General features: G+C 43.4%; 1 protein-coding gene across 1 annotated transcript in view; it reads right to left on the reverse strand.

The window, feature by feature from the left end:
• Window positions 1-21,774, reverse strand: part of nfasca (neurofascin homolog (chicken) a) — a 201,474-nt gene that overhangs the window by 18,238 nt on the left and 161,462 nt on the right. Inside the window, exon 17 of the mRNA XM_034165289.1 lies at window positions 10,589-10,690. Coding sequence (XP_034021180.1) covers window positions 10,589-10,690 — 102 coding nt within the window. The remainder of the gene's footprint in view (window positions 1-10,588; window positions 10,691-21,774) is intronic.

A 21,774-nucleotide genomic window follows, 5' to 3' on the forward strand; every position in this document is an offset into this window, starting at 1 on the left:
GGTCACCTGATCCAGCCCTAACTATAAGCTTTAGCAAAAAGGAAAGTTTTAAGCCTAATCTTAAAAGTAGAGAGGGTGTCTGTCTCCCTGATCTGAATTGGGAGCTGGTTCCACAGGAGAGGAGCCTGAAAGCTGAAGGCTCTGCCTCCCATTCTACTCTTACAAACCCTAGGAACTACAAGTAAGCCTGCAGTCTGAGAGCGAAGCGCTCTATTGGGGTGATATGGTACTACGAGGTCCCTAAGATAAGATGGGACCTGATTATTCAAAACTTTATAAGTAAGAAGAAGAATTTTAAATTCTATTCTAGAATTAACAGGAAGCCAATGAAGAGAGGCCAATATGGGTGAGATATGCTCTCTCCTTCTAGTCCCCGTCAGTACTCTAGCTGCAGCATTTTGAATTAACTGAAGGCTTTTTAGGGAACTTTTAGGGCAACCTGATAATAATGAATTACAATAGTCCAGCCTAGAGGAAATAAATGCATGAATTAGTTTTTCAGCATCACTCTGAGACAAGACCTTTCTGATTTTAGAGATATTGCGTAAATGCAAAAAAGCAGTCCTACATATTTGTTTAATATGTGCTTTGAATGACATATCCTGATCAAAAATGACTCCAAGATTTCTCACAGTATTACTAGAGGTCAGGGTAATGCCATCCAGAGTAAGGATCTGGTTAGACACCATGTTTCTAAGATTTGTGGGGCCAAGTACAATAACTTCAGTTTTATCTGAGTTTAAAAGCAGGAAATTAGAGGTCATCCATGTCTTTATGTCTGTAAGACAATCCTGCAGTTTAGCTAATTGGTGTGTGTCCTCTGGCTTCATGGATAGATAAAGCTGGGTATCATCTGCGTAACAATGAAAATTTAAGCAATACCGTCTAATAATACTGCCTAAGGGAAGGCAGTCGTCCGGGGGGGGTGTAAGAGTTTTTTTTTTGCAAGCTTAAGTTTGGGTTGTGTTTTTTCTTTTCTCCTCTTCCCGGGGTTTGATGGGACGGTCCTCTGGGGAGGGGGGGGTTGGTATGGTTGTTTGTGTTTGTCTTTTTTTTTTCTTTTTTTAGTCTTATGACTAAGCAGACTTTAACACACAGTCGGAAGAAGGCTGAGTGCACAGGTTCAAGAACTCCTGGCCAAAATTATGCAAAGTGAACAACTAAAGTAAGAGTCGACAGGAATGAACGCAAAGATGCAGTCAGAGGTGGAGACTCTAACAGGTTTGCTAAATGAAACAGAGGGCAAGACCATTAAAGTCAACAAAGGATATCTCTGCACTGTAGTGTCAGCTGCGGAGCAGTCTACTGCAGACAGGCTCAGGTTGAGAAAGGATGAGCTCCAGGATGAGAGTGATAGTCTCGGCACAAAGTTCCCTGTTGACAGAGAAGAGGCGGCTGGAAGCATGCATTATCCAGCTGAAGGAAGAACTAGAGAAGCTCAACACTGAGATGATCAATGACTGCATGAAGAAATTAACATTGCAGGTGATGATGGGGCTGTCGTCAGAGCACAGTAACGCACAGCTCCTGGAGACGGGCCTTTCCCAGCTGGATCGTCAGCACAAGGAGCTGAAACTGAAGCTGCAGGAGATGTTTTTTGTTCCCAGCCAACATTCCAGCCATGGTCCCTGGAGGGGGCTTTGTTTTTTCTGGCCCAGGTCCGTGTGGTCGCCGGGAGGCTTCCCGTGAGGGTGGGGTACTGTTGTGGGCTGGGGTGTTTGGCTGGCTTGGTTTTTGTTTTCTGTTTCTCCCACCAGGTGGTATGCATTCAGGACTGAGTGGCTGAGCATTAGGACCTCACCCTGAACACCTGAGGCTTGTTTTCACGTGCAGGTCATCAGGACTCACAGCTGTGGTGTATTTTGTCTTGATCAGAGATTGCTGCATTTAAACCTTGAATGCACAGTGTGTGATTGCCAGAGACTCGACCTTGTGAGCAGACGTGTGAGATCGACGTCAGGAGAACAATCTCACCATTACGGACGCAGAGACCGCTCCAGGTTTGACGCCACAGTCTGTGAAGGAGGATTGGGTGAGGTCTCATGCTCTTCAGCACACTTCCTGAGGTAATTTGGTTTTGGTGACTTTTATGAAGTAATGACAGTGGATTTGGTGTCCCTCACACCTTGTGTTAGTGAGCTGTCACGTTATGCTAATTGTCTAATCAGCTTCTGCTGCAGTGGAGATTTGAACTGAGTTGTTCTGTGCCTGCAGGGTGAGAAGCTGATGTATAGCTTTAAGCCAGGAAGTGTTTGCTGATTGCGTGCACCTTTGAGCTGTGTCTCTCTGTGTGGAGTTGGACTCACCTCCATGTTTTCTTTCTTCACAGACTTGGTTTGTCGCGGCCACCTGGGGGGTGTCGGCGGGGTCCCTGGGTCCGAACTGCTGTGGCTCCGGACCGTTTGTGCTGTTGAGAGCGCACCGTGTTTCCACCTCACCAGACCGTGGACTTTTTAGTTGTTTAGCACTTCACCCACTGTTATACTGTTATGTTTATTAAAGTCTGTTACCTTTTGAACCGTGCTCTGCTTATTTTATGCTGGGTCCTTTCAAACGCTGGGTCGGTGCTCCGACCGCATCCGAAACATAACAATGCCCAAGCTGTTAAACAATTTCTCAGTTACCAGTCCCACTGGGGAGAGAATTAATTGCGCATGAATTGAGTACACAAACTGTGGGTGTTCATTGTCGTTCACAACAAATATATAGTGAATATATGATGAACAATCACGGTTATATAACACATGTAGTGAGGAAACTGATCCGACACACTGAGATTATCACGGCAGTATTACAGGTGTATTACGAATGCATCGTGCACGTGTTGCGTGTGCACGGCATCTGCATTGCGGACATAAAAGAAGCGCACTCGCTCCTTTTGGCATCATTATTCACATCAACAATACAGCCTCTGGAGCATTTGCTGGACTTGGACAAGTTGATCACAGAGTTAATGAAGGTTAACTGTTCATGAGTTTGGGGAGCGGGAGGGGGGAAGCTGCTCGGGGTGTGAGATGGTGTTTTTTTTTGTGTGTGTGTGAGTTGTGGCTAAACAGCAACTCTTCCTTTTGTTGGTGTTAAATAAAAGTCCTGGATTGCAGCAGCTACGTCTTTGTGGATCTACACAGCCGGACCGGCACTGACTGGCAGGTATGTCGCTTTCTGCCACATATAGTACTTTGGGTTTACGTGACGTGTTTGTTATGCATTCACAGATTGTCCGCAAATCAGCTGCAAAGCAGATGTAATAACAACACTTTATTCGTGGCCCATTTGTATGCAGTCACTACAACATATTTTAGTTTGTGATGTGGACATGATGGGAACGATATATATCTGTTTTACACACTGTCCCGGTCCGCTGTCAAGCCGCAAATACCCGTCAGTTGCGGATATCAGCGGTTAACGGCAGATATACAGTGCATAGAGTGAGTATGTATTGTGTATGAATTGAGTATTTATGGAGTATGTGAGGCGGATGTCATCCGCATTCAGATTTTTGAATAGCTCAAAAATCCTGGCTGTGGACATGTGTGCCTCTGCGGATGTTCACGGACGTGTTCGGATGACGGCTGACTCATACAGGCATGTTACACAGATATTGCGGATGTTTGGCAAATATGGGCCAATTTTGTGCACAATCCATACGCAAATCCTCCTAAACGCCAGTGGGACAGGGCCCTTAGTATACACTAGTAGAGTTCCACCTTAGATTTGGAATGTATAATTGAAGATATACCTTACTGAATTTTCATGGACAAGCACCTGTAAGTCACTCTCCTTTTACAGCACAAGATTTCTTGTATTACTTTTGAAGAAAACAGACACCATTAGGTTAAACATATCCCAGCATGCCTTAACCCAGCCACTACACCCTGCTATTGAGGTGGGTGCCACTACTGAGGTGTTACCTAGATTTACAGAATTTGACAGTATCTCACTCGATCTGCTGACGAAACTCATAATGGGCCGACTGTGCTGGAAATGATTAGTCTCTCATTAACCTCATTACCTTTCACTGCTACGCTGATGATACCCAGTTATATATGCCGATAACTGCTGGGAATCTCAGCCACATAAAATCCTCAAAAGACTGCCTTGCATCAGTGAAAAGCTGGATGTCTAGAAACTTCCTACTTTTAAACTCCGATAAGACTGAAATGATTGCTGTTGGTCCAACGAGACATCGGCATCAATTTGACCAGCTAATGCTTAGCCTAGGCTCGTGTGTTATACAGCACACTGACAAAGAGAGGAACCTTGGGGTAACTTTTGATCCTTTGTTGTCCTTTGACCTCCACATCAGAGATATTACAAGGACTGCTTTCTTCCATCTGTGAAATATAGCAAAGATTCGTCCCTGTCACTTATTTCAGCACCAGGTTACACCTGGTGTCCGGCCCCCTACCAGTCCCCTTACCTACTTATGGTCCCCCGTCCTGGGTCCCCCACCGTCCCGCCTGTTGATGGGAGTGTGCGGCGTTGTGAGGGGGGTTGTTTTGGCAGCCTCCGGGGATTGCCTGCACGGAGGTAGGTCTGTCATGCCCGGCCCTGATCTCGGCTTTGATCCCTATTTTTCCCCCTTTCTTTACTCACCATCTGCCTCAGCTTTGATTTATTACTTGTTTTTTCTCATCATGCAGTTAGTCCATGTTCCATTTTGCTTTGTCACTTTTATACTTTAACCATTGTTCAGCTCTGTTCTGCCAGGTTGTGTTTTCAATTAGTTATCATCTGTTTATTTTTGCTGTTTTCATTTCTGTCATTTTCTGTTGTATTTTAATATCAGGTTTTGCTTTCTGTTTATTATTTAGTCTTTGCTTGGTTATCTTTATTGCATTCTTCGGTCATTAGTCAGTTCCAGTTAAGTTTTGTCTTTTTGTTTACGAGGTCTGTTAGAAAAGTATCCAACCTTTTTATTTTTTTCAAAAACCATACGGATTTGAATCACATGTGATTGCATCAGCCAAGCTTGAACCTCCGTGCACATGCGTGAGTTTTTTCATGCCTATCGGTTGCGTCATTCGCCTGTGAGCAGGCTTTGTGTGAGCAGTGGTCCACCCCTCTCATCGGATTTTTATTGCGAATAAATGTCTGAACGATTTAGAGCTTTGCTGCATAAATTTTTTTCCAGAAACAGTGAGAGACCTCCAGGTGGACACCGTTCGGAAAATTCAAATGGCTTTCAGGGACGATTTTATGGGGATTACACAGATTAAGGAGTGCTCCAGCCGGTTTAAAGACCGCCCACAGCTGCTGAGAGCGCGCCGCACTCCGAGCGCTGATCGACAGGCTCAAACCCCGCTGAAACAACCAGATAATTTCCAACATGAAGGCTTTGTTGATCCGGGATGTCGTCTGACTTACACAAAATGGCAGGAGACGTGGACATCAGTACTTTTTCGGCACATTCCACTGTTACAGGAATTTTTTTCATGGAAAGAAAAGCGGACGGATGCGCCATGGAGCCGTTCATGGCGCGGCACAAAACAACCTCCGTGATGGTCTCACAGGACGGCTTTCAGATGGTTTTCAGATGGCTGTCGGTGGATTTTCAGTCATGTAACTAACCGAGAAATTGTGGATGAGCCTGGACATGCCAGAACATGTCCTGTGAGGCTTCATCACGGCGTTGCTTTGCGCCATGCGGCTCCACCGCGATGTGCTGATGTCCACGTCTTCCGCAATTCCTGTGCTAGTCAGATGACATACCGGATCAAGACAGCGTCCAGTTTGGAAATTAACGGCACATTCCACTGTTACAGGAGTTTTTGTCATGGAAAGAGGAGCGGAGGAATTCCGCGCGTTGCGGTGGAGCCGCATGGCGCAAAGCATGGCTTCATGGATAGATAAAGCTAACTCTAGCTAGCGCTAACCAGATCCTTACTCTGGATGGCATTACTCTGACCTCTAGTAATACTGTGAGAAATCTTGGAGTCATTTTTGATCAGGACATGTCATTCAATGTGCATATTAAACAAATATGTAGGACTGCTTTTTTGCATTTACGCATTATCTCTAAAATTAGAAAGGTCTTGTCTCAGAGTGATGCTGAAAAACTAATTCATGCATTTATTTCCTCTAGGCTGGACTATTGTAATTCATTATTATCAGGTTGTCCTAAAAGTTCCCTAAAAAGCCTTCAGTTAATTCAAAATGCTGCAGCTAGAGTACTGACAGGGACTAGAAGGAGAGAGCATATCTCACCCATATTGGCCTCTCTTCATTGGCTTCCTGTTAATTCTAGAATAGAATTTAAAATTCTTCTTCTTACTTATAAGGTTTTGAATAATCAGGTCCCATCTTATCTTAGGGACCTCATAGTACCATATCACCCCAATAGAGCGCTTCGCTCTCAGACTGCAGGCTTACTTGTAGTTCCTAGGGTTTGTAAGAGTAGAATGGGAGGCAGAGCCTTCAGCTTTCAGGCTCCTCTCCTGTGGAACCAGCTCCCAATTCAGATCAGGGAGACAGACACCCTCTCTACTTTTAAGATTAGGCTTAAAACTTTCCTTTTTGCTAAAGCTTATAGTTAGGGCTGGATCAGGTGACCCTGAACCATCCCTTAGTTATGCTGCTATAGACTTAGACTGCTGGGGGGTTCCCATGATGCACTGAGTTTTTCTTTCTCTTTTTGCTCTGTATGCACCACTCTGCATTTAATCATTAGTGATCGATCTCTGCTCTCTTCCACAGCATGTCTTTTTCCTGGTTCTCTCCCTCAGCCCCAACCAGTCCCAGCAGAAGACTGCCCCTCTCTGAGCCTGGTTCTGCTGGAGGTTTCTTCCTGTTAAAAGGGAGTTTTTCCTTCCCACTGTAGCCAAGTGCTTGCTCACAGGGGGTCGTTTTGACTGTTGGGGTTTTTCTGTAATTATTGTATGGCTTTTGCAAGCGCCTTGGGGCAACTGTTTGTTGTGATTTGGCGCTATATACACTCAACAAAAATATAAACGCAACACTTTTGGTTTTGCTCCCATTTTATATGAGATGAAGTCAAAGATCTAAAACTTTTTCCACATACACAATATCACCATTTCCCTCAAATATTGTTCACAAACCAGTCTAAATCTGTGATAGTGAGCACTTCTCCTTTGCTGAGATAATCCATCCCACCTCACAGGTGTGCCATATCAAGATGCTGATTAGACACCATGATTAGTGCACAGGTGTGCCTTAGACTGCCCACAATAAAAGGCCACTCTGAAAGGTGTAGTTTTGTTTTATTGGGGGGGGATACCAGTCAGTATTGTGGCCTGTGGAATGTTGGTCCACTCCTCTTCAATGGCTGTGCAAAGTTGCTGGATATTGGCAGGAACTGGTACACGCTGTCGTATATGCCGGTCCAGAGCATCCCAAACATGCTCAATGGGTGACATGTCCGGTGAGTATGCCGGCCATGCAAGAACTGGGACATTTTCAGCTTCCAAGAATTGTGTACAGATCCTTGCAACATGGGGCCGTGCATTATCCTGCTGCAACATGAGGTGATGTTCTTGGATGTATGGCACAACAATGGGCCTCAGGATCTCGTCACGGTATCTCTGTGCATTTAAAATGCCATCAATAAAATGCACCTGTGTTCTTCGTCCATAACAGACGCCTGCCCATACCATAACCCCACCGCCACCATGGGCCACTTGATCCACAACATTGACATCAGAAAACCGCTCACCCACACGACGCCACACACACTGTCTGCCATCTGCCCTGAACAGTGTGAACCGGGATTCATCTGTGAAGAGAACACCTCTCCAACGTGCCAAATGCCAGCGAATGTGAGCATTTGCCCACTCAAGTCGGTTACGACGACGAACTGGAGTCAGGTCGAGACACCGATGAGGACGACGAGCATGCAGATGAGCTTCCCTGAGACGGTTTCTGACAGTTTGTGCAGAAATCTTTGGTTATGCAAACCGATTGTTTCAGCAGCTGTCCGAGTGGCTGGTCTCAGACAATCTTGGAGGTGAACATGCTGGATGTGGAGGTCCTGGGCTGGTGTGGTTACACGTGGTCTGCGGTTGTGAGGCTGGTTGGATGTACTGCCAAATTCTCTGAAACGCCTTTGGAGACGGCTTATGGTAGAGACATGAACATTCAATACACGAGCAACAGCTCTGGTTGACATTCCTGCTGTCAGCATGCCAATTGCACTCTCCCTCAAATCTTGCGACATCTGTGGCATTGTGCTGTGTGATAAAACTGCACCTTTCAGAGTGGCCTTTTATTGTGGACAGTCTAAGGCACACCTGTGCACTAATCATGGTGTCTAATCAGCATCTTGATATGGCACACCTGTGAGGTGGGATGGATTATCTCAGCAAAGGAGAAGTGCTCACTATCACAGATTTAGACTGGTTTGTGAACAATATTTGAGAGAAATGGTGATATTGTGTATGTGGAAAAAGTTTTAGATCTTTGAGTTCATCTCATACAAAATGGGAGCAAAACCAAAAGTGTTGCGTTTATATTTTTGTTGAGTGTAAATAAAATTGATTTGATTTGATATAAATTAAATAAATTGAATTACTGGTGTCCTCAACAGTCAGACACCTGCACATTCAATCATGCACAGAGAAATGCACCACATGTCCTAAAAGTCACAGCTGGTGCACCCTCACAATCCAAGAGATACTCATCACCTTAGTCTCCCTAAGTAACTGTCCGATTGACATGAACTCAATCCAGCGGTACCCCAGGATCCTCCTAAGAGATGTGGAACCAAAGGCATCCTGTTGTTGCCTTAGGTCATTGGTTAGTGTCCAAGTGTCATAACCATACAGTAAGACAAGAAGCACCAGGACATGAGAGAACTGGACCAGGACCTGAGAGACCTGGCCCTGGACCTTTGTTCTCTGCAAAGATATTGACATCACCAAACAACTCGAGAACATCTTCTCAGACTTCTCTGGATCAGAAAGGCTGAGGACCCAGAGACTTAAATGTCCCTGGTGAGATCAGTTAACGTCTCTACAAGTTCAACACTTTCATCACATACAGAGACATTTGTGATGACCGAGTCCAGGAAGGCACTGAATGCCTGAATCTTAGTCTGGATCCAGAACCATTGCAAACCCAAATGCATTCCCATAAACACTACTTACCTCTGTGGCCTTAATGTATTTTTCATAAAACCAAATCAGGCCTGTTGTTGTTTGTCTTTTGGCTGACCTGGCACTTCTGGGTCACTACAGTGGATCCAGAACCGATACGCACAGGTTTTACCCTGGATTCCATTCCCGCAACTCGGGTTCTATGTGGTGAAACACACACAACTCCTGATGTCCTCAAGCAAAGGTTCAGGTGCACGCAGAGCGACATGGTTTCTGGTTAGAAAGATGTTGCTGATATTCACACACAAGGCCAGGATGTGGTTGATGATGACTTCATGCACGTGACGCTAGGCTGCTGTGGATGGCGAGAATCATCTCACTGAGGACAGGTTCCTGACCCAGCACAGACAGTGAGGCGATACCCCGTAACTGCTGCAGTACTGGCTGTCTGCTCCTCCTCCTCCCACTACCACTGCCAGATAGGGACAAGAAGGCTTCTCCATCAGTCTGGTAGGATGATACCTGTCCCCTAAATGGACACAAACAATCATTTGCAATGGCACAAAACAAAAGTCTGCATCCAGCTATGGAACTTCAGCCAACACAGCAGCCACCTGCAGCTTCACCACCTTCTCCATCTCACTGAGTGTTTAGCTGGATGGAGAATGAGCCACAAAAGAACTGAGACTGAAGGTGTCCAACATCACACCGCAGCTCAACACAGCCGGACCAGAGGGTCGGCACTTCATCAGGATTGTGGTGTCACATGAGGCATAGGTTTGGATCCATGTAAGGCTTCACCTTCTCCATAATCAGGATGGTCACTGGACCGCAGGTGATCACACCTGAGCAGTTCCTGGAGGACACAGGGCTGAGGTGGACTCAGCACGGTGTCAGGGAACATTAGTAGCACATTTATGTGAGCAGAATCCCGTCCACAGTTGACAGTGCTGAATGCACCAGCAGCTGCACCAGGACAAAGGCACGCCCATTTCCATCACCTGGCTGAGGTAGACACATGGACTCTTTCTTTGAGGTCAGGTGGATGGCTGTTCTTCCTGTGTGCTTGCTAATCATGAGGTTGGTGGGTTCATCCAGCACCTGTTCATGTTCTTGGAACAGACCTGATTTAGCTGAAGTCCAAATCAGGGGTTTGGAAACGAATGGCGCATGCGTCCCCTGTTCTGTCAGTGTTAACAAAAGCAAATGTCTGTCAAAGAAATGACTTCAGTCACTTTGTCCAGCTGAGCCAGATATGGATGGAACCGGATCCATTTGGAGGTGAAAATAATTATTCACACTGCCACACATGCAGTGGCGGTTCTACATTGAATTACTCCCCAGGCAAGACCCCCTGTTAACGCCCCCCACCCCAAAAAGCAAACTACATTTTGCACAAACAGCCATTTTTTATTATTTTATTGTTATCTTTAATATTGATATTTTAGAAGTGCCCCTGAAACATTACTATTTAGTTAACAAATAAAATTATGTTTATTTTAATGTCAGGCAGAACGAGTGTGAGCGTGGACACCGACCTATGATGGGACTCCCGTTATCGCTCCCAGGGATCCAGGTGAGGCGAACACTGCGAGCCGCCGGGTCTGACAGGTCCAGTTCTACTGGAGGATCCGGGCGGGCTAGAAGAGGAGTATAACACACACACACACACGAGATGGTGTTAACGGTCAGTATCAGTGATTTGAAAGAGCTCAAAGCTGATTTTGAACATTTTCCAAAAATTCAGAACAGGATTTGGCACTTTTAAACCAGCCTCCCATTGCTGATGTTGGACACAATTTTCTACATTTGTGACATCAAAATACCAGTGGAGGCCTGAAATAGGACCAATACGTGTTACTAGGTGGTAAAGATAGTGTTGGAGGTCATTGGGAAAGTTTCAAACATGTTCAAAAATTTATGATGTAATGACACATTGTGAAGCAAAACGGTGAGTTGTGGGCTGGAACCGTGCAGATACCTGGTAATACTTTTGTACAAGTCAGAGCATGAGAGCAATACAAGGTCAGATCCAACACAGAATCCATGCAGTGTGGAGCCATGAGAACGGACTGTGACCACAGTGGTCATGGGGCACCATATTACAAGAAACCTCACGTTATCTATCGCTTGGCTGTCACATATGGACCGGTACTGGCCCACACACACCGTGCGTTTTCATTTTGTCAGATGGCGCTATTATTGCATCAGTGCCTCTTGGATGAGGATTTGGCTGCTCAGTTATTTTGATGCCAAAATACAGTGTAAACTCAAATTAAAATACAAAATAAGGGTCTGTAACATAGCTCATGTTTACTCATGTGTTCCCAAAGACTCGTGTGTCCCTGCATGACATAACCACAAGATCAGCAGCAAAAAGCAGAAGAAGGAGTGACGGACATCATCCTGCTTTCTTCAGAGACTGACAGTCGCAGTGGCGGAGCCAAAGCAAACGGCCTGATCGAGTGGACACATTCTGACTCCAACATTCTCCACATCTGAGCATATACACAGATCTGGGTTGAGCAACAGAGCTTCTGCAAATTTGTCTGAGGTGAGTGAGTAATGTGATTATAAAACGTGATGTTAGTGCACCGCTGAACACTGAGGTTTTATCCGCTAATGTTAGCTTAGCCTTTAGCAGCAGGCTGAATGCTTCAAATTTGTAAATTATTCAATCTATTTTTATTTTTATCAAATAAATCTACACAAAAGTTTTTTCCCAGTGGTTACTGCTGTGACTACAAGAACAGTCTCAAATTTATATAACTTGGATTTTTTTAGTTAATTTTTTTAACTATCTAGTAATTAGACTTTAAAGAAAATAGCACAACTTTACTTTATATTTTCAGAAATATGTTTCTTCACTTGTCCCACATAAGGAACATTTCAACCTTTGCCTTGCAGAGAACCTCATGAATCCAGATGCACTTCAGAACTTCCAGTTATGGAGCTGAACACCAAAACCTGAAGTCCAGATGGAAGAAGAGAATATCTCTGCTCTTCAAAATGTGAGGAAGGAGTCTCCAAAAGTTGCAGAGGAGACCTCCTTCTGGTTAAATGTCCTGAGGGTCCAGCTCACAATGTTGTATCTGAAAACTCACACCTGCTGCTGCCCTTCAAAATAAAACAAAGGCTCTTTAAAGAGCAACTATTATTATTAACTATATATAACTATTATTATTTGAATAAGCTGCTACCTTTTATATTTTAACATTAAATGTATGAATCATTAATCATGTCAATGAAGTCAAAGTAAAGTCAATAAGACTCATTTCAAAGCATTCACAATCACTAGAATGGTCAAATTCATATTTTAGTAATTACTCTGTCCTGATTACAACATTAAAAGCAAACACATAGTCAGTTAAATGGTTAAATTAAAAAAAAATTAACAGACACACTGCAGTCGTTGGTACATCGTCTCCTGCTGTGTTTATGATATATATTTATATTTATTTAAGTGTCTTTTTTCCTGGTTGAAATGCACATATGAATGAATGAATGAATCTACCAGATTTAAAAATATACACATTACTTTTCATGCAATTTTATTTGTGTAAAAATAAATGTCCAACATTCATTATCATGTTAATCAAGAAATAATCTTATTTGAAACGAACAACAGGTAAGTTATGGTTTTAATTTAAGGATGAACATCAAAGATTTTCAATTTAGAAATTTCTAAGGTAAGATTTTGTTTTGTTTTGTACTTTAAAATGCACAGTACTCAGAAATTAATCTTGAGGTTTAAAAAAAACATATTTGTAAGGATTTTCTTTAGTAAACTGCTGCATATGAATTAGCAGTTCTGATGACACACATTGCTACACTCTGTCATCTTCCGTGTTTTGGTCTGATGCCTCATTTCTACTGGACGTGATGCTATGTCACAGCGCGCAACGGTGAAAGTTGGATTGAGTTGAACTTTAACCACGGTGAGTTTGACGTTGAGCGGCGGTGCCTGCTCCCGACAGAGCATCACACAGTCACGATTTATGATGTGCTGTTAACCATTTCTCATGGAAGACAATGGGTTTTAGAGCAATGTGTCTGCACGTGTGGTGTGAAAGGCCCAGTTTTTGGAGTGAACGGTGTGTGATTTTGGCTCTTGCTTGCCTCTACTGGTGGTTGGCTCTCACTGCGGTATTATATCACTTCCTGTTCCGGAGCACAGCGGTGTTTTTCTGTATCTGTTAGCTGTATAATCTGCGCAGTTAGATTGATCTAGTTACCTAGATAACGATTTGCTTCACAGTGTAATCTTTACGTGCCTTAACTAAAGCACTCCCTCTGCTGAATCACCTCTAAATTATTTACACATTATTCACTTTGTGTGTTTTTAGGAATCCGCTAGCTTAGCGCAGCTACTAGCTCTTAGCCGGTTTAGCATGGCGGCTTCTCCTGTCTCTCCCGCACTTTTCTGCTCTAGGTGTGAAATGTTTAGTTATTCCTCAGCCTCCTTTAGCAGTAATGGTACTTGTAATAAGTGTAGCTTATTCGTAGCTTTGGAGGCCAGGCTGGGCGAATTGGAGACTCGGCTCCGCACCGTGGAAAATTCTACAGCTAGCCAGGCCCCTGTAGTCGGTGCGGACCAAGGTAGCTTAGCCGCCGTTAGTTTCCCTCTGGCAGATCCCGAGCAGCCGGAAAAGCAGGCCGACTGGGTGACTGTGAGGAGGAAGCGTAGTCCTAAACAGAAGCCCTGTGTACACCGCCAACCTGTTCACATTTCTAACCGTTTTTCCCCACTCGGCGACACACCCGCCGAGGATCAAACTCTGGTTATTGGCGACTCTGTTTTGAGAAATGTGAAGTTAGCGACACCAGCAACCATAGTCAATTGTCTTCCGGGGGCCAGAACAGGCGACATTGAAGGAAATTTGAAACTGCTGGCTAAGGCTAAGTGTAAATTTGGTAAGATTGTAATTCACGTCGGCAGTAATGACACCCGGTTACGCCAATTGGAGGTCACTAAAATTAACATTGAATCGGTGTGTAACTTTGCAAAAACAATGTCGGACTCTGTAGTTTTCTCTGGGCCCCCCCTCCCAATCGGACCGGGAGTGACATGTTTAGCCGCATGTTCTCCTTGAATTACTGGCTGTCTGAGTGGTGTCCAAAAAATGAGGTGGGCTTCATAGATAATTGGCAAAGCTTCTGGGGAAAACCTGGTCTTGTTAGGAGAGACGGCATCCATCCCACTTTGGATGGAGCAGCTCTCATCTCTAGAAATCTGGCCAATTTTCTTAAATCCTCCAAACCGTGACTATCCAGGGTTGGGACCAGGAAGCACAGTTGTAGTCTTACACACCTCTCTGCAGCTTCTCTCCCCCTGCCATCCGCTCATTACCCCATCCCCGTAGAGACGGTGCCTGCTCCCAGACCACCAATAACCAGCAAAAATCTATTTAAGCATAAAAATTCAAAAAGAAAAAATAATATAGCACCTTCAACTGCACCACAGACTAAAACAGTTAAATGTGGTCTATTAAACATTAGGTCTCTCTCTTCTAAGTCCCTGTTAGTAAATGATATAATAATTGATCAACATATTGATTTATTCTGCCTTACAGAAACCTGGTTACAGCAGGATGAATATGTTAGTTTAAATGAGTCAACACCCCCGAGTCACACTAACTGCCAGAATGCTCGTAGCACGGGCCGAGGCGGAGGATTAGCAGCAATCTTCCATTCCAGCTTATTAATTAATCAAAAACCCAGACAGAGCTTTAATTCATTTGAAAGCTTGACTCTTAGTTTTGTCCATCCAAATTGGAAGTCCCAAAAACCAGTTTTATTTGTTATTATCTATTGTCGACCTGGTCGCTACTGTGAGTTTCTCTGTGAATTTTCAGACCTTTTGTCTGACTTAGTGCTTAGCTCAGATAAGATAATTATAGTTGGCGATTTTAACATCCACACAGATGCTGAGAATGACAGCCTCAACACTGCATTTAATCTATTATTAGACTCAATTGGCTTTGCTCAAAATGTAAATGAGTCCACCCACCACTTTAATCATATCTTAGATCTTGTTCTGACTTATGGTATGGAAATTGAAGACTTAACAGTATTCCCTGAAAACTCCCTTCTGTCTGATCATTTCTTAATAACATTTACATTTACTCTGATGGACTACCCAGCAGTGGGGAATACGTTTCATTACACTAGAAGTCTTTCAGAAAGCGCTGTAACTAGGTTTAAGGATATGATTCCTTCTTTATGTTCTCTAATGCCATATACCAACACAGTGCAGAGTAGCTACCTAAACTCTGTAAGTGAGATAGAGTATCTCGTCAATAGTTTTACATCCTCATTGAACACAACTTTGGATGCTGTAGCTCCTATGAAAAAGAGAGCTTTAAATCAGAAGTGCCTGACTCCGTGGTATAACTCACAAACTCGTAGCTTAAAGCAGATAACCCGTAAGTTGGAGAGGAAATGGCGTCTCACTAATTTAGAAGATCTTCACTTAGCCTGGAAAAAGAGTCCGTTGCTCTATAAAAAAGCCCTCCGTAAAGCTAGGACATCTTACTACTCATCACTAATTGAAGAAAATAAGAACAACCCCAGGTTTCTTTCCAGCACTGTAGCCAGGCTGACAAAGAGTCAGAGCTCTATTGAGCCGAGTATTCCTTTAACTTTGACTAGTAATGACTTCATGACTTTCTTTGCTAATAAAATTTTAACTATTAGAGAAAAAATTACTCATAACCATCCCAAAGACATATCGTTATCTTTGGCTGCTTTCAGTGATGCTGGTATTTGGTTAGACTCTTTCTCTCAGATTGTTCTGTCTGAGTTATTTTCATTAGTTACTTCATCCAAACCATCAACATGTCTATTAGACCCCATTCCTACCAGGCTGCTCAAGGAAGCCCTACCATTATTTAATGCTTCTATCTTAAATATGATCAATCTATCTTTATTAGTTGGCTATGTACCACAGGCTTTTAAGGTGGCAGTAATTAAGCCATTACTTAAAAAGCCATCACTTGACCCAGCTATCTTAGCTAATTATAGGCCAATCTCCAACCTTCCTGTTCTCTCAAAAATTCTTGAAAGGGTAGTTGTAAAACAGCTAACTGATCATCTGCAGAGGAATGGTCTATTTGAAGAGTTTCAGTCAGGTTTTAGAATTCATCATAGTACAGAAACAGCATTAGTGAAGGTTACAAATGATCTTCTTATGGCCTCAAACAGTGGACTCATCTCTGTGCTTGTTCTGTTAGACCTCAGTGCTGCTTTTGCTACTGTTGACCATAAAATTTTAATACAGAGATTAGAGCATGCCATAGGTATTAAAGGCAATGCACTGCGGTGGATTGAATCATATTTATCTAATAGATTACAATTTGTTCATGTAAATGGGGAATCTTCTTCACAGACTAAGGTTAATTATGGAGTTCCACAAGGTTCTGTGCTAGGACCAATTTTATTCACTTTATACATGCTTCCCTTAGGCAGTATTATTAGACGGCATTGCTTAAATTTTCATTGATACCCAGCTTTATCTATCCATGAAGCCAGAGGACACACACCAATTAGCTAAACTGCAGGATTGTCTTACAGACATAAAGACATGGATGACCTCTAATTTCCTGCTTTTAAACTCAGATAAAACTGAAGTTATTGTACTTGGCCCCACAAATCTTAGAAACATGGTGTCTAACCAGATCCTTACTCTGGATGGCATTACCCTGACCTCTAGTAATACTGTGAGAAATCTTGGAGTCATTTTTGATCAGGATATGTCATTGAAAGCGCATATTAAGCAAATATGTAGGACTGCTTTTTTGCATTTACGCAATATCTCTAAAATTAGAAAGGTCTTGTCTCAGAGTGATGCTGAAAAACTAATTCATGCATTTATTTCCTCTAGGCTGGACTATTGTAATTCATTATTAACAGGTTGTCCTAAAGGTTCCCTGAAAAGCCTTCAGTTAATTCAAAATGCTGCAGCTAGAGTACTGACAGGGACTAGAAGGAGAGAGCATATCAATCAATCAATCAATCAATCAATTTTTTTTTATATAGCGCCAAATCACAACAAATAGTTGCCCCAAGGCGCTTTATATTGTAAGGCAAGGACATACAATAATTATGTAAAACCCCAACGGTCAAAACGACCCCCTGTGAGGAAGCACTTGGCTACAGTGGGAAGGAAAAACTCCCTTTTAACAGGAAGAAACCTCCAGCAGAACCAGGCTCAGGGAGGGGCAGTCTTCTGCTGGGACTGGTTGGGGCTGAGGGAGAGAACCAGGAAAAAGACATGCTGTGGAGGGGAGCAGAGATCGATCACTCTGAGACAAGACCTTTCTAATTTTCGAGATATTGCGTAAACAGTATCAAAAGCAGCACTGAGGTCTAACAGAACAAGCACAGAGATGAGTCCACTGTCCGAGGCCATAAGAAGGTCATTTGTAACCTTCACTAATGCTGTTTCTGTACTATGATGAATTCTAAAACCTGACTGAAACTCTTCAAATAGACCATTCCTCTGCAGATGATCAGTTAGCTGTTTTACAACTACCCTTTCAAGAATTTTTGAGAGAAAAGGAAGGTTGGAGATTGGCCTATAATTAGCTAAGACAGCTGGGTCAAGTGATGGCTTTTTAAGTAATGGTTTAATTACTGCCACCTTAAAAGCCTGTGGTACATAGCCAACTAACAAAGATAGATTGATCATATTTAAGATTGAAGCATTACATAATGGTAGGGCTTCCTTGAGCAGCCTGGTAGGAATGGGGTCTAATAGACATGTTGATGGTTTGGATGAAGTAACTAATGAAAATAACTCAGACAGAACAATCGGAGAGAAAGAGTCTAACCAAATACCGGCATCACTGAAAGCAGCCAAAGATAACGATACGTCTTTGGGATGGTTATGAGTAATTTTTTCTCTAATAGTTAAAATTTTGTTAGCAAAGAAGGTCATGAAGTCATTACTAGTTAAAGTTAATGGATACTCAGCTCAATAGAGCTCTGACTCTTTGTCAGCCTGGCTACAGTGCTGAAAAGAAACCTGGGGTTGTTCTTATTTTCTTCAATTAGTGATGAGTAGAAAGATGTCCTAGCTTTACGGAGGGCTTTTTTTTTATAGAGCAACAGACTCTTTTTCCAGGCTAAGTGAAGATCTTCTAAATTAGTGAGACGCCATTTCCTCTCCAACTTACGGGTTATCGGCTTTAAGCTACGAGTTTGTGAGTTATACCACAGAGTCAGACACTTCTGATTTAAAGCTCTCTTTTTCAGAGGAGCTACAGCATCCAAAGTTGTCTTCAATGAGGATGTAAAACTATTGACGAGATACTCTATCTCACTTACAGAGTTTAGGTAGCTACTCTGCACTGTGTTGGTATATGGCATTAGAGAACATAAAGAAGGAATCATATCCTTAAACCTAGTTACAGTGCTTTCTGAAAGACTTCTAGTGTAATGAAACTTATTCCCCACTGCTGGGTAGTCCATCAGAGTAAATGTAAATGTTATTTACATTTACATTTACATGTTATTTACATTTAGCCCCAACCAGTCCCAGCAGAGGACTGCCCCTCCCTGAGCCTGGTTCTGCTGGAGGTTTCTTCCTGTTAAGAGGGGGTTTTTCCTTCCCACTGTAGCCAAGTGCTTGCTCACAGGGGGTCGTTTTGACCGTTGGGGTTTTACATCATTATTGTATGGCCTTGCCTTACAATATAAAGCGCCTTGGGGCAACTGTTTGTTGTGATTTGGCGCTATATAAAAAAAAAAAATTGAAAAAATTGAAATTGAATTAAGAAATGATCAGACAGAAGGGAGTTTTCAGGGAATACTGTTAAGTCTTCAATTTCCATACCATAAGTCAGAACAAGATCTAAGATATGATTAAAGTGGTGGGTGGACTCATTTACTTTTTGAGCAAAGACAATAGAGTCTAATAATAGATTAAATGCAGTGTTGAGGCTGTCATTCTCAGCATCTGTGTGGATGTTAAAATCGCCCACTATAATTATCTTATCTGAGCTAAGCACTAAGTCAGACAAAAGGTCTGAAAATTCACAGAGAAACTCACAGTAACGACCAGGTGGACGATAGATAATAACAAATAAAACTGGTTTTTGGGACTTCCAATTTGGATGGACAAGACTAAGAGTCAAGCTTTCAAATGAATTAAAGCTCTGTCTGGGTTTTTGATTAATTAATAAGCTGGAACGGAAGATTGCTGCTAATCCTCCGCCCCGGCCCATGCTACGAGCATTCTGACAGTTAGTGTGACTCGGGGGTGTTGACTCATTTAAACTAACATATTCATCCTGCTGTAACCAGGTTTCTGTAAGGCAGAATAAATCAATATGTTGATCAATTATTATATAATTTACCAACAGGGACTTAGAAGAGAGAGACCTAATGTTTAATAGACCACATTTAACTGTTTTAGTCTGTGGTGCAGTTGAAGGTGCTATATTATTTTTTCTTTTTGAATTTTTATGCTTAAATAGATTTTTGCTGGTTATTGGTGGTCTGGGAGCAGGCACCGTCTCTACGGGGATGGGGTAATGAGGGGATGGCAGGGGGAGAGAAGCTGCAGAGAGGTGTGTAAGACTACAACTCTGCTTCCTGGTCCCAACCCTGGATAGTCACGGTTTGGAGGATTTAAGAAAATTGGCCAGATTTCTAGAAATGAGAGCTGCTCCATCCAAAGTGGGATGGACGCCGTCTCTCCTAACAAGACCAGGTTTTCCCCAGAAGCTTTGCCAATTATCTATGAAGCCCACCTCATTTTTTGGACACCACTCAGACAGCCAGCAATTCAAGGAGAACATGCGGCTAAACATGTCACTCCCGATCCGATTGGGGAGGGGCCCAGAGAAAACTACAGAGTCCGACATTGTTTTTGCAAAGTTACACACCGATTCAATGTTAATTTTAGTGACCTCCGATTGGCGTAACCGGGTGTCATTACTGCCGACGTGAATTACAATCTTACCAAATTTACGCTTAGCCTTAGCCAGCAGTTTCAAATTTCCTTCAATGTCACCTGCTCTGGCCCCCGGAAGACAATTGACTATGGTTGCTGGTGTCGCTAACTTCACATTTCTCAAAACAGAGTTGCCAATAACCAGAGTTTGTTCCTCGGCGGGTGTGTCGCCGAGTGGGGAAAAACGGTTAGAAATGTGAACGGGTTGGCGGTGTACACGGGGCTTCTGTTTAGAACTACGCTTCCTCCTCACAGTCACCCAGTCGGCCTGCTTTCCCGGCTGCTCGGGATCTGCCAGAGGGAAACTAACGGCGGCTAAGCTACCTTGGTCCGCACTGACTGCAGGGGCCTGGCTAGCTGTAGAATTTTCCACGGTGCGGAGTCGAGTCTCCAATTCGCCCAGCCTGGCCTCCAAAGCTACGAATAAGCTACACTTATTACAAGTACCATTACTGCTAAAGGAGGCCGAGGAATAACTAAACATTTCACACCCAGAGCAGAAAAGTGCGGGAGAGACAGGAGAAGCCGCCATGCTAAATCGGCTAAGAGCTAGTAGCTACGCTAAGCTAGCGGATTCCTAAAAACACGCAAAGTGAATAATGTGTAAATAATTTAGAGGTGATTCAGCAGAGGGAGTGCTTTAGTTAAGGCACGTGAAGATTACACTGGGAAACAAATCGTTATCTAGTTATCTAGATCAATCTAACTGCGCAGATTAAACAGCTAACAGATACAGAAAAACACCGCTGTGCTCCGGAACAGGAAGTGATACAATACCGCAGTGAGAGACAACAACCAGTAGAGGCCTGGTATATCTCACCCATATTGGCCTCTCTTCATTGGCTTCCTGTTAATTCTAGAATAGAATTTAAAATTCTTCTTCTTACTTGTAAGGTTTTGAATAATCAGGTCCCATCTTATCTTTGGGACCTCGTAGTACCATATCACCCCAATAGAGCGCTTCACTCTCAGACTGCAGGCTTACTTGTAGTTCCTAGGGTTTGTAAGAGTAGAATGGGAGGCAGAGCCTTCAGCTTTCAGGCTCCTCTCCTGTGGAACCAGCTCCCAATTCAGATCAGGGAGACAGACACCCTCTCTACTTTTAAGATTAGGCTTAAAACTTTCCTTTTTGCTAAAGCTTATAGTTAGGGCTGGATCAGGTGACCCTGAACCATCCCTTAGTTATGCTGCTATAGACTTAGACTGCTGGGGGGTTCCCATGATGCACTGAGTGTTTCTTTCTCTTTTTGCTCTGTATGCACCACTCTGCATTTAATCATTAGTGATTGATCTCTGCTCCCCTCCACAGCATGTCTTTTTCCTGGTTCTCTCCCTCAGCCCCAACCAGTCCCAGCAGAAGACTGCCCCTCCCTGAGCCTGGTTCTGCTGGAGGTTTCTTCCTGTTAAAAGTGTTGTGTGGGCCGCCAGAAGAGGATGTACTGCTGGCCCACCACCAAAGGGCGCCCTGCCTGAAGTGCGGGCTTCAGGCACGAGAGGGCGCTGCAGCCACAGACACAGCCGGGAGTGACAGCTGTCACTCATTAATTCCTGACAGCTGTCACACATTCTTCATCATCGCACTCCATAAAGACCAGATGTCATCTCCACCTCATCGCCGAGTTATCATACTTCATTGGAGGTAATACTCTCAGCCTTTTTGTGAGATTTATAAATCTGTTATTGTGAGTGTTTGCAGGAGAACCGGTCGTTTTTGCGGAGGCTGTGCAAGACGGCGCTCCTTTTCATCTGAGGAATCACTGCAGTACT

This window comes from Thalassophryne amazonica, unplaced genomic scaffold (genome assembly GCF_902500255.1).
Source record: "Thalassophryne amazonica unplaced genomic scaffold, fThaAma1.1, whole genome shotgun sequence".
NCBI classification, from domain to species: domain Eukaryota; kingdom Metazoa; phylum Chordata; class Actinopteri; order Batrachoidiformes; family Batrachoididae; genus Thalassophryne; species Thalassophryne amazonica.